Raw genomic sequence first — 11,616 nt, 5'->3', positions numbered from 1 at the left:
TATAGGTTGAATAATTATGGTAAAAGAACACAACCCTGGAGCATCTTTCCAGATTTTAAACCATTCAGTGTTCCCTTGTTCTGTGTTATGCACCAAAAAACAATTATGGTTAATTCAAGTAAAAAGAGAAAGAAAGAAGATAGATTCATGGAGATGGAAAGAAAGGGAGAGTGAAGGAAGAAGAAAATAATGGCTAGAAAGTGAGAATTAGAGAGAGAATATTGTTTAGTGAATGGGTTACATAATCAATTGACCTGGACCCCAAGCAGCTCAGAGTGATGGGTCAGCTTTTCAGGGTACTTTGTGTCTCAATTTGTTTTCACTCATGATTCTAGTTCCCGGGAAAAACTGATTGGCCAGTTTCCACTTCTGTAATCTGTAAGAGGAAGTCCTATGCTTGTAGTTCATTAGAATGAGAGTGGGCACTTCACTAAAGGAACAGCTACGGAGTAGGTGTGTTTAAAAAAAAATTGTAAATAGACAGCCTGGATCCGTCACTAAGCCACGGACAATTAAGAATAAGAATTAATTTAGTTAAATGAATTCTTCAGATTCGATATCTGAAATCATAGTAATTTAAACCTCTGTGTTAGTGACTTCATCTAATTGAGGTATTATCTTTGATTTGATTGACCTCAAATTTGCTTTGGTATACTTTTCCTCTCAGGTGATATTCCCAGATAGAACATATTTCTTTTTAGATGGGACCCAGAGCAATCACCCTTTATTAAGACTTGGATCAATGGGTAAAAAAATGATGAATATAAGAAAATGATGACACTGCGAGTTATGTGTCTCGGGACCTTGCCAAGCGACCTCAGCTTCCTGGATCAATTCCCAACGTTCCCTAAGAAGGATCTCCCAAGAACAGAGCGGATCCCAAACGTAGCAGCACTCAGGCCGTCAGGGTCCGAACTGTACACTGGGAGCAGTAGTTCGGCTAGGAATGGACCACGCAGCGTGCACCGCACACGCGCACTTAGAGGAACCCCCCATCAACAAAGACGGCGGCGTACGCGCGCGAGAGGCAAAGAAAAACACCGGAAGACGTGCGCGTGCGCGCAGAATCAGCGCAGCGCTACAAGGCAGCTGAGCGTACAGAGGGAGGGGCAGGAGCAAACACTGGTTTCTGTCCGACAGCTGAAGTAGAGGTTGTGCTCTTAGTGGAGGAAGGAGAAAGGGGCGGGGCCGGCCGGCAGCGCGTGGAGGTTCGTAGCTCCGGGGACCGGCTGGCTCGCGGGGGTCTGCGGCGGTCGCCTGGGCCATCGCTGTCGCTTGGTCGCCGTCGGTCTGCGGGTGGCGGGTTATGGCGGCGGAGGCAGTGGAGGCTGTGAATGAATTCTCCGGGTGGACGAGGGAAGAAGAAAGGCTCCGGCGGCCACAGCAGTCCGGTGCCTCCCAGGCCTCCGCCTCCTTGCCCGGCCCCCGCCCCTTCCGCTGGCCGGCCGGCCCCTTCTTCTCGGTCTCCGCATAAACGAAACCTGTATTACTTCTCCTACCCACTGTTTGTGGGCTTCGCGCTGCTTCGCTTGTTCGCTTTCCACCTGGGGCTCCTCTTCGTGTGGCTCTGCCAGCGCTTCTCCCGCGCCCTCATGGCCGCCAAGAGGAGCTCCCGGGCCGCGCCGGCGCGGGCCCCGGCTTCGCCCCCGGCGCCTGTGCCTGGCGGGGAGGCCGACCGCGTCCGAGCTTTCCACAAGCAAGCTTTCGAGTACATCTCCATTGCTTTGCGCATCGATGAGGACGAGAAAGGTAATGGGGACAACGGGGAGCAGGGGAAGGGAGAGAGCCCGGAAGAAAGCGAGTGGGTCGCGGAGGGAGGGTAACACCTGCGCCCTTTTCCTGTGGGTGGGGAAGATGCACCTCTGGAATCGATCTGCTCTGGGAGAGAGCTTTCTCTCAAGTCCAACACTCGTCTTTTGGGATTCTCAGTGTCCGCTCCCCCCCCCCCCACACACACACTTGTCAGGACACCCTAGCCATCCACTTTGTTTCAGACACCAGCCTTCTTTCCACTTCTCTGAGACACCCAGACGTACCGGTGACAATGACAGTTGTCCTAGAGTGACCACACGGATCTTTTCTATCACTATTAACAGTGTGTGACTTCGTCAAAGCCAGGTTTCCGAAAGCCTGTGATTTCGAAGAAACTGCCTTGTTAAAGATTTTTAGTGAAGACAGTCCTGTAGTGTAAAAAACCCAAAATAAACAAATTGACTGACTTAATTTTGAAGGGAATAGCTGAATAGAATTACAACCAGATTTACATTGAGTTTTAAAGTTTCATGACATTTTTCCAATGTAATGATTCCTAAATATTTTCTGATAAAAGTTGTATTTTAGCAGGAAAATTTTGCCTCCGGTTGCTTTACTTGTGGATTCTCTAAAGTTCCTAAACAAATGTTAAGTGAATGGCTAGTAAAACTTAAACATACTATTTTACAATAAAGCCCAAACAAAAATTATTAAAGCATCGTTGGTTTAGCTACCAATACTGCATTGAATTCACAAATTCTCACTGTTTAGCAGGCTAGAAGCCTGAAATCAGGGCTCCAGCTTTTAGAGGAAGCTTTCTCTCTCTGTCAGCTCTGGGGGAAAGGTCCTTGTCTCATCAGTTTGTGTTTTTTGTCTTTTTGTTGATTTTTGTGTGGTAGAATTAGTCTTCCCTTTGCTTATTTCTTGTTTAATCTCTTGTGTCTGGAAAGAGATTGACTTAAAATGTACCCTATATTATCCTGTCTCAAAAAAGTGCTGTGGGTTTGTGGAGTTCTGTTGTGGCATTGTGGATTAATGCGCCAGATGGCAAAGCCATTTGAACTGCAAGGTTGGTGGTTCAAGCTCACTAGCTGCACCTCAGAAACCCTATACAGGATCGGAATCGACTCAACGGCACTTAACAACAACAACAAATGTGATGACTGGAGTCCTGGTATGGTGCTGTGGGTTAATAGGCTGGACTGCAAAGTCGTTTGAACCATAAAGGTCAGCAGTTCACACTCACCAGTTGCTCCTTGGAAACCCTATACTAGAGATCTGTGGTTGGAGCCTGTCAACTGCTCTGTGGGAGAAGGAGGAGACTTTCTTTTTCCTCAAAGATTTAACAAAGAAACTCTCCTTAGTACACAAGAACAGCAACCTGTCTCATTAATGTAACAAAGACAACCCATTTCTAAATGGGATTATAACCCAGTCATACAAATTAGGATTTGTAACATATATTTTTTGGAGACAAAATTCAATGTGTAACAATCTCTCAGGTTTTTACAGCCTCGGAAACTCTTTAAGATAACACGTTTTTAGTTATTCTGTGTGACAAGACCTGTGCTATTAAATGTGCTATCTCATTTAATACCCACAATAACCTTTACTGAGTCCTGTGTGGCTCTGTAGGATGAGCACCGGACTGCTAACCACAAGGTCAGAAGTTCAAATCCACTAAGCTGCTCTATACAGCAGGGGTGGGGAATGTCTGGCCCGCAGTCTGTGTAAGACCTACAAAATCATTTGGTCTGGCCTTGCCAAGACAACCACAGTTCCATTCATCACATTGGTGGTGGCGGTGGTGTGCTATGGAGTCGTCATAGCTTCCCTGCACAGGGTTTCTGAGGCTGTAAATCTATACGGGAGCAGAAAAGCCTCATCTTTCATCCGTGGAAAAGCTGGTAGTTTTGAACTGCTGACCGTGAGGTTAACAGCCAAACTCGTAACCACTGTGCTACCAGTCATCACATTGTTGTAATCGTTAAGTGCTGTTGAGTTGGTTCTGACTCACAGCGACTCTGTATAGGGTTTCTGAGGAGCAGCTGGTGATCTTGAATAGCCAGCCAGCCAGCCAGCCTTGCAGTTCAGACAGCTTTGCAGTCTGACGCATTAACCCGCAGCGCCACACCAGGACTCGTCATCATGTTGTTGTTAAGTGCCATCACATATCAACAGTTCCGACCCATAGTGACCCTGTATAGGGTTTCCAAGGAGCGGCTGGTGGGTGTGAACTGCTGACCTTGCAGTTCAAATGACTTTGTAGTCCAGCATAATAACCCACAGTGCCACACCAGGACTCCAGTCATCACATTTGTTGTTGTTGTTGTTAAGTGCTGTCGAGTTGATTCCGACCCATAGCGACCCTCTATAAGGTTTCCGAAAGCAGCTAGTGAGCTTGAACCACTGACCTTGCAGTTCAAATGGCTTTGTCGTCTGATGCATTAACCCACAGTGCCATACTAGGACTCCAGTCATCACGTTGTTGTTGTTGTTATGCACCATGGAGTAGGTTCTGACTCATAGTGACCCTGCACAGAGTTTTCGAGGCTGTAAATCTTTACGGGAGCAGAAAGCCTCATCTTTCTCCCAGGGAATAGCTGGTAGTTTTGAACTGCTGACCCTGAGGTTAGCAGCCCAATTCATAACCACTATGCTACCAGAGCTCCTTAGTCATCAAATTAGGGGTGAATTAATTAAATGCTTGACCATGAATGATGTTATAAATTTTGGCAGAAAAAAGGTTCCCCTCCCTTACTTTACAGGAGTGCTGTAAGTTGGATTGAATCAATGGCACACAACAACAACAATAGTAATTCCAGATAAAGGTACTGTTAATATCATCATTTTATAGGTGAAGAGACTGAGGCACTAGGGATTAAAGCAGATCATTCCAAACCTATGCTGTTATTGTGAAAATTTTGTTATAAAAGAGTCACAGTGCATTTTAAAAGAAACTATTTATTGTGAACTGAGTGAAGCTTTACAGAAAAGATCATCAGCTTTACATTCAACAAGTCATATGCTTTGTTTCATCTCAGTGGTTACAGTCGCCTCCCTGCAACAACAGTTATCCTACTTCTTTGTGGTTCCTCATGTACATTTTACATTTCACAAGTGAACAAAGCAAAAATAGTTGATGCACACATAAAAAACAAAAAGTATATATTAATTTAAATGTCTAAAAGGCCACAGTGCATTTTTTAAATCCCTCCTTTTATTCCTATCTCCTGTATACATAGCTGTTGCTTTTCCCTCCAATTCCCCCCAGAAAACCCCACTTTTCCAGTGTGCTTCAATTAGGTACTCACTTATGTTATCCACTAAGGAGCCCTGGTGACACTGAGTTAGCTATTGAGCTACTAATGACAAACTTGGTCATTCAAATCCACCAGCTACTCCTTGGGAGAAAGATGAGGCTGGCTGTTTCAATAAAGATTTACAGCCTCATAAACCCTATATGGAACTCTATGAGTTGTAATTGATTGAATGGCAGTGGATTTTGTTTGGTTTGGGTATGTTATCCATCAATGCAAAAACAAGCATTTGCAGTTTATTTGTAATGTCTCTATATTACAAACTCCAGAAACTATTGTAGCATTTAAATATTATTGAAACCAATTTTCTTGTTGGGGTCTAGAAGTAGGAAGTAGATCTAGGAAAGAGGTGGACATTCATCATGTTTTTGGAATGTAATGCCAGAATAAAGGTTCAGAGAGTTCAAAGATGGAAACACATTTAAGGAAAGAATATTTCGCAGGGGCTTAAAAAAATTCATGAAAGCAGTCCTGCAATAATGGCATCTAGGGGTAGATACATGGACAGATACACAGACTGAATGGGTATGGGATGGAGACTGGGAGCACACCCACAAATACATAAAGGTTTGACAGCGTGTTTGTACATGGTCTTTACCTTTGCTGTAAACGTATCTGTGAGTGTGGTGGAGCATGTTGTTGTTAAGTGCCGTCGAGTTGGTTTTGACCCATAGCGACCCTGTATAGGATTCCAAGGAGCGTCTGGTGAGTTTGAACTACCAATCTCTTAGTTCAGACTGACCTTGTGGTTGAGTGCTTATTCTGCAGCGCCATACCAGGACTCCTCTGGTGGAGCAAACAGGTGGCAAAAATTAGGAAAATTTCTTCGACATTACCAAACACCTGGGTTATTCTGAATCGTAGTCTCGGAGGACATAATATAGTCAATTGGCATAACATAGTCCACCAAGACAGTGCTCTGCATCCTACATTGGTGAGTAGCAACTGGGATCTTGAAAGCTCAGGAGCCATCATATAAGGTGCAACTATTGGTCTTTCCCTTGTGGCGGAAAGAAGAGTGATGAAAATTGGAGATTTTCCCTTTAGTCCCTTTAACTAATGGAAACTGTGAACATCAGTCTTTATGACCCTGAGGCTAGAAGAACTAAGTGATGACTTTCTACCACTATCAACTATTCTGATCACATTAGAAGGTCCTGGATACAGTGGGAGAAAAAGTGGAACAAAACTCAAAATTATAAAAAGATTAAATTTAGTTGTCTGAAAAAGACTGGAGGAATCCGAGACGATGACCCTTTCGTTACTCTTCAGGTTTTGAACTGAACTCACCCTTGTGAATCTTTTTAAGCCAAGTTAGTAGATCCTGGATAAGCACTGGATTGCAAGGTCTATTTGAACCACAAGGTGGCAATTCAAACCCACCAGCAGGTCCTGGGAAATTCTGTGGTGGTGGGTGGTATTGTGCTGTGAAGTTGGTTCCTACTGGGTCACTATGATTCAGAATTGACTCAATGACACTTAACAACAAGTAGGTAGGTATATAGGGAGGACAACAATACTAGAGAACTCATAGTGTGGTGCTGTAGGATTAGCTCTGAACTGTCAACCACAAGGTTGGCAGTTCAAACCCACCAGCTGCTCCTCAAAAACCCTATAGTTGCTATGAATTGAAACTCACTCACTGGCACTTAATAACAACAACAACAACACAACACTAGAGGGAGGCTTGGTGTTGTGCTGTAGGATAAGCATTGGACTGGCTGCAAGGTTGGTTTGAATTGCAAGGTGGGTGGTTCAAATTTACCAGCTGCTACTTGGAAACACTATACAGGGTCGCTGAGTTGGAACAGACTTGACAGCACTTAACAACAACAGCAACAACACTACAGGGGTATGCGCTCCATGGAGTGGTCAACCATCAGAAGAACAGTATTTATCTAAGGGTTTTGCTTAGGCAACTCAGAAGGGTTGGGAAAGAAGGTAGAATAGAAAGGTGAATTACAGGGAGGAAGTGGGTAACTGATGCTATATGGAGGGGATTACAGCTCTTGAAATGAAACAAAGTATATGATTTGTTGAGTGTAAAACTGATGATCTACTCTGTAAACCACTCAATTCACATTAAAGTTTTTTTTAAAGTTAGTGAACAAATGGAGTTGAAAGATAGTAGAATGCCCTTTATGTATTTACAGAAGGAAGTTTTTTGTTAGTGGCTCTGTTCTCCACCACCTCTTAGAAACATCCAGGGAGCTCTTGGTGAAGATGAAGAGGGATACCATAATCCTTAATTAGAGAAGTACTGTTTTATTGCAGTATCTTATTATAACTGGGTTCTGAAGTTTGCAAATGAAAATCAAAAGATGGTTTAGGATAGAGGCAATTTTAAGAGTGGATTGCTTTATATTTATTTATTTTAAAAGGTAAATTATTTCAATTGTTGTATATAGGAAGAGAATGCCAGAAAATCCAAGGAACTTTTAGCTAACACTGGGTGATAGAAGTTGGGGTATGATGAGAGGTGGTGAGATCAAGGACAATCTAGGTATTCAAAAACAATCCTGGGATCTTAGATTTAAGTGACAGAAATAGAATTCAAGAACTTGGTTTCATGCTGGTGACTTATCTTTGAGTTTCAAAGTGTCAGTAATTTCAGTGATCTGTGTACCATTTTGACATTTGAGGTATATTTACCTCCCAGCCATCCTTGGTAACACAGAATTATATTTCAAGAGAATTCAATTCTCCTTGATAGGTTATCAAACTAGGTATGAACAAATCAGAATAAATTGACTAGGTCATTGTCAGAATGTTCATAACTGGTAAACTATTAGTCTTTAAATTGTTAAATATCTCCGAGTTATTTGTGACCCTATATTGAGTTTCTGAGGAGCATTTGATGTGTTTAAACTGCCAACCTTGTGGTTCGCAGTCCAGTGCTGATCCTACAGTGCCACACCAGGCTTTATTATTGTTATTAAGTGCTGTCGAGACGATTCCAACCCATAGCGACCTTGTGTAGGGTTTCCAAGGAGCAGCTGGTGAGCTTGAACCACTGACTTTGCAGTTCAGACGACTTAGCAGTCTGACGCATTAGTCCACATCGCCAGACCAGGACTCCCCAGGCTTTATTAGGGGCTGGTAATGTTAGTGATGGAGTACTGGTGTGACACTGTGGATTAATGCGCTGGACTGCAAAGTCATTTGAACTGCAAGGTTGATGATTCAAGCTCACCAGCCACTTCTCGGAAACTCTACAGTATGGGTTGGAACCAACTCAATGGCGCTCAACAACAACATTACTGCTAACCAAACCTACATAACAGCTCTGATGAAGAGAGACCTGACTCTACTTCTTTAAAGATTACAGCCTAGAGAACCCTATGGAGCAATTTTATTCTGTCACACACGAGGTCGCTGTATGTTGAAATTGTTTTCAAAGCACTCACCGATCAGCAGCTCAAATCCACCAGCCGCTCCTAGGAAACTTTATACAGCATCGTCATGAGTAGGAACCGACTCAATGGCACTTACAGCAATATTGTGTACTACCTCGAACTTGCAGATTAATTTAGCTAGTAAATATACTAAAAATTGCCTCAGGGGAAGTGGACTATTTCATACTATAGTAGTGTAATTAATTGTAACATTTGTTATCTTGAAATGGTAAGAATTATATAAATGGGGTTTACATGGTAACTTATTATTTTGAATTACATTGTTTCTTAGGACATATTTAACTTGGGCAATGAATTTTCGCAGAAGCCTTAGTTTGTCTGAAACGAAACTTTTAAATAGAGGAGAGCACAGCAAACTGTTTAAATATAATCCAAGTTCTATTATTGAAACAAACATTGTTAGGTATCAGTTAATAGGCATAGCTTTGTGTTCTAGGTATTATTTGTGAAATCAGAAAACTTAGGTATTTTCCAGTAAGCTGTGTTAATACAGTATTTATGTGATTAGTATTTGTGCCTCCTTAACCATGGGTTTGGCATCAAGATTCAACCAAAAGCAGAGCAAAACTATTGGGAGGGAAGTGTTAATTTAGTGTTTAAAGGCTAAGAGGGAGTTTAGACTATTTACATAACACTTATATTGTATTAGCTATTGTAAGTAATATAGGAATGATTTAAAGTGTATGAGAGGATGTGCATACATTATATGCAAAAACTAGACTGTTCCTGAATTTTGGTGTTCCTGGGGCTTTTGGAACCAATCCTCTGGTATGATTGAGGAACAAATCTACAGTATATTTTCATGTTCATTTTTTATTTCTCCTTTTTTCAAGGAGTTAAATAATTTTGGGGATTTTAATTATTAAATATCTTTGGAAGTCTGATATTAAGAAACTAAAATTGAAAAAGTGAAGCCCTAGTAGCAGAAGCAGGAAGAGTTTAAGTGAATAGACTAATAGTTCTGTAGCTTTTATTTTATTATTTTTTGAAACATTTTATTGTGAATTGAGAGGTTTACATACCAGGTGACCAGTTTTATATCCAACAAATCTTATACTATGTTTTATCTCAGTGATTGTAGTCCTCTTCATATAACAGTTATCCCACTTTCCTCCCTGTGGTTCTGATTTCCATCCCACCCTACTTCCCAACCCCCTCTGAACCTTGTCCCTAGGTAAATTGTTCTTTTGATCTTAAATGGTTGAGCAGGTATGGTGAGCATACCTTACTAATGTTGTTGTTCCCTCTATATACCTATATACAACTGTTGTTGTTGTTATGTGCCTGGAGGCTGTAAATCTTTACGGGAGCAGAAAGCCTCATTTTTCTCCTGTGGAACAGCTGGTAGTTTTGAACTGCTAACTGTGAGATTAGCAGCCCGATTCGTAACCACTACGCTACCAGAGCTCCTTTATACAACTAGTTGGTTGAACGTTGTGTCATGAGGATGAGTTCCGTTCCAGACCTGAAGGGGAGCCAAGGGCCATACATAGTCTTGGACTCCTCCAGTCTCTTTCTGGCCAATAAGCCCAGTCTTTTTTTTTTATAATTTTGAATTTGTTCTACATTGTTTCCCACTCTGTCCTGTGTAACTTTTATTTTAAACTAAGCTTGTTCTCTGTGTTATAATGCTGGCAATGGGTCCTTTGTTATTTTGGAGGAAAGGAGGAGGTTATAGTTGTGGTTCTTTGAATTAACCAGAACATGACCTAACATGTTTTACATGGCTTCTGCAGCTATCCAAACCTGGTATCTCTTTGGCTCAGGGGTAATATATGGTGCAAATTCTTTAGGTGTGGTTCAATATGTAGGTTTTGACAGTGAGAGAGCTCAGAATGTTGCCCGAAAGAGATCTAGTTTCTCAGGATGTCATAAGGCTGGAGAATCTGGCATCCAGGCTAGAAATTGTATAAATAAAATCCTTTTCTCTTTATTCCTAGTTTTAAGGTACACATATATACATATGTAGGTATCTTCTGTGTTTCTTTTTCAAAATTATTTTCTTGGGTATAGGGGTAGGAATAAGGAGTTAGGGCTATGGCCCGGTCTAGGCTAGGCCTAGGACTTAATGTAATGTTAGGATTATGGTTAGGACTAGGGTTAATGTGGGTCCTGATGTGATACTGTAGGATAAATAGTGGACTGCTAACCTCAAAGTTGGCACTTCAGATTCACCAGTTGCTCCTCGGAAACTGTTTCAGGGTCGGTAGGAGTCGAAACCAATTCAGCAGCACCTAATCAAACAGGGTTATGTTAGGGGTAGGAGTATGCTTTGTTCTAGTTTTAGGATTATAGTTAAATTTGTTTGTTTCTTGAAGTATACTTGATTTCCTCTTTATTTGGAAGTTTTATGAATATATTCCTTCTTTTAACTTTATGGGATTTTTGTTGTTATTGCGAACTGGTAGCTCTGTTACCCTGTTTTCAGTCTTAACATATTTGTTTTACATTGAATACTACAATATTTGGTTTGAATTATGGGTGACCTTGTCATGTATGGTAATCTCAGGTTGTTATCTGCTATTTTTGGTTTTCTTTCCTTTAGTAATTTTTGTAATGTTGGTCTGAGTTTTACAAAATCTTTTAATTTGTGTTTATTTGGAAAGTTCCTTTTTCACTATTATATTTGGTGGACAATTTTGCTGAATATGTGATTCTTGATTGATAATTTTTTTCTTTCAGAGTTTTAAATATTTCTTCTCATTGTCTTCTTGCCTGCATTTCTTTTGGTTAGCAAAGACAGATGGTGGTAGTGTAGGTCATTCATAAAAGTGAAGTGGTGTAAAGCAAACTTTTGAAACGTGGTAGAGCTTTTGGGGCAAGATGGTGGAGTAGACAGAGGTACTGAACAAGGACATGGGAGACCAAGTGAAACAGAAATGGTGATCCTGGAACCCAGAGCTTCAGAAGTTAGACTAAAGAGAGGTGGATAGAGTGATGACTGGAAGAGGAAACTAAACAGGAGCAATGAAAGAAGAGAAAAATGGGTAGACAGTTGGCTGGCCTGGAGTGGTGCTACCATCTTAAATTTTTGCTCATGGCTGATGATACAGAGTCTTAGAGATATAGGATGTAGCTGGAGGTTTCTGCTGAGAAATCAGAGATTAGTCTTGTTATTTCTCTTACAT

General features: G+C 41.5%; 1 protein-coding gene across 2 annotated transcripts in view; it reads left to right on the top strand.

Annotated features, from left to right (window-relative positions):
• Positions 1 to 1,334: 1,334 nt before the first annotated feature.
• The window catches only part of SPAST (spastin), a 123,588-nt gene continuing 113,306 nt past the window's right edge, over positions 1,335 to 11,616 (top strand). For both annotated transcript variants that reach the window (XM_006835158.1, XM_006835157.1), the window contains exon 1: positions 1,335 to 1,749. In XM_006835158.1, the coding sequence (XP_006835221.1) occupies positions 1,335 to 1,749 (415 nt within the window). The remainder of the gene's footprint in view (positions 1,750 to 11,616) is intronic.

The sequence above is a fragment of the Chrysochloris asiatica genome, unplaced genomic scaffold, assembly GCF_000296735.1.
Source record: "Chrysochloris asiatica unplaced genomic scaffold, ChrAsi1.0 scaffold00016, whole genome shotgun sequence".
Taxonomy (NCBI): Eukaryota; Metazoa; Chordata; class Mammalia; order Afrosoricida; family Chrysochloridae; genus Chrysochloris; species Chrysochloris asiatica.
The sequence above is the reverse complement of the archived record's forward strand: the minus strand, read 5'-3'. Positions and strand labels throughout refer to the sequence as shown.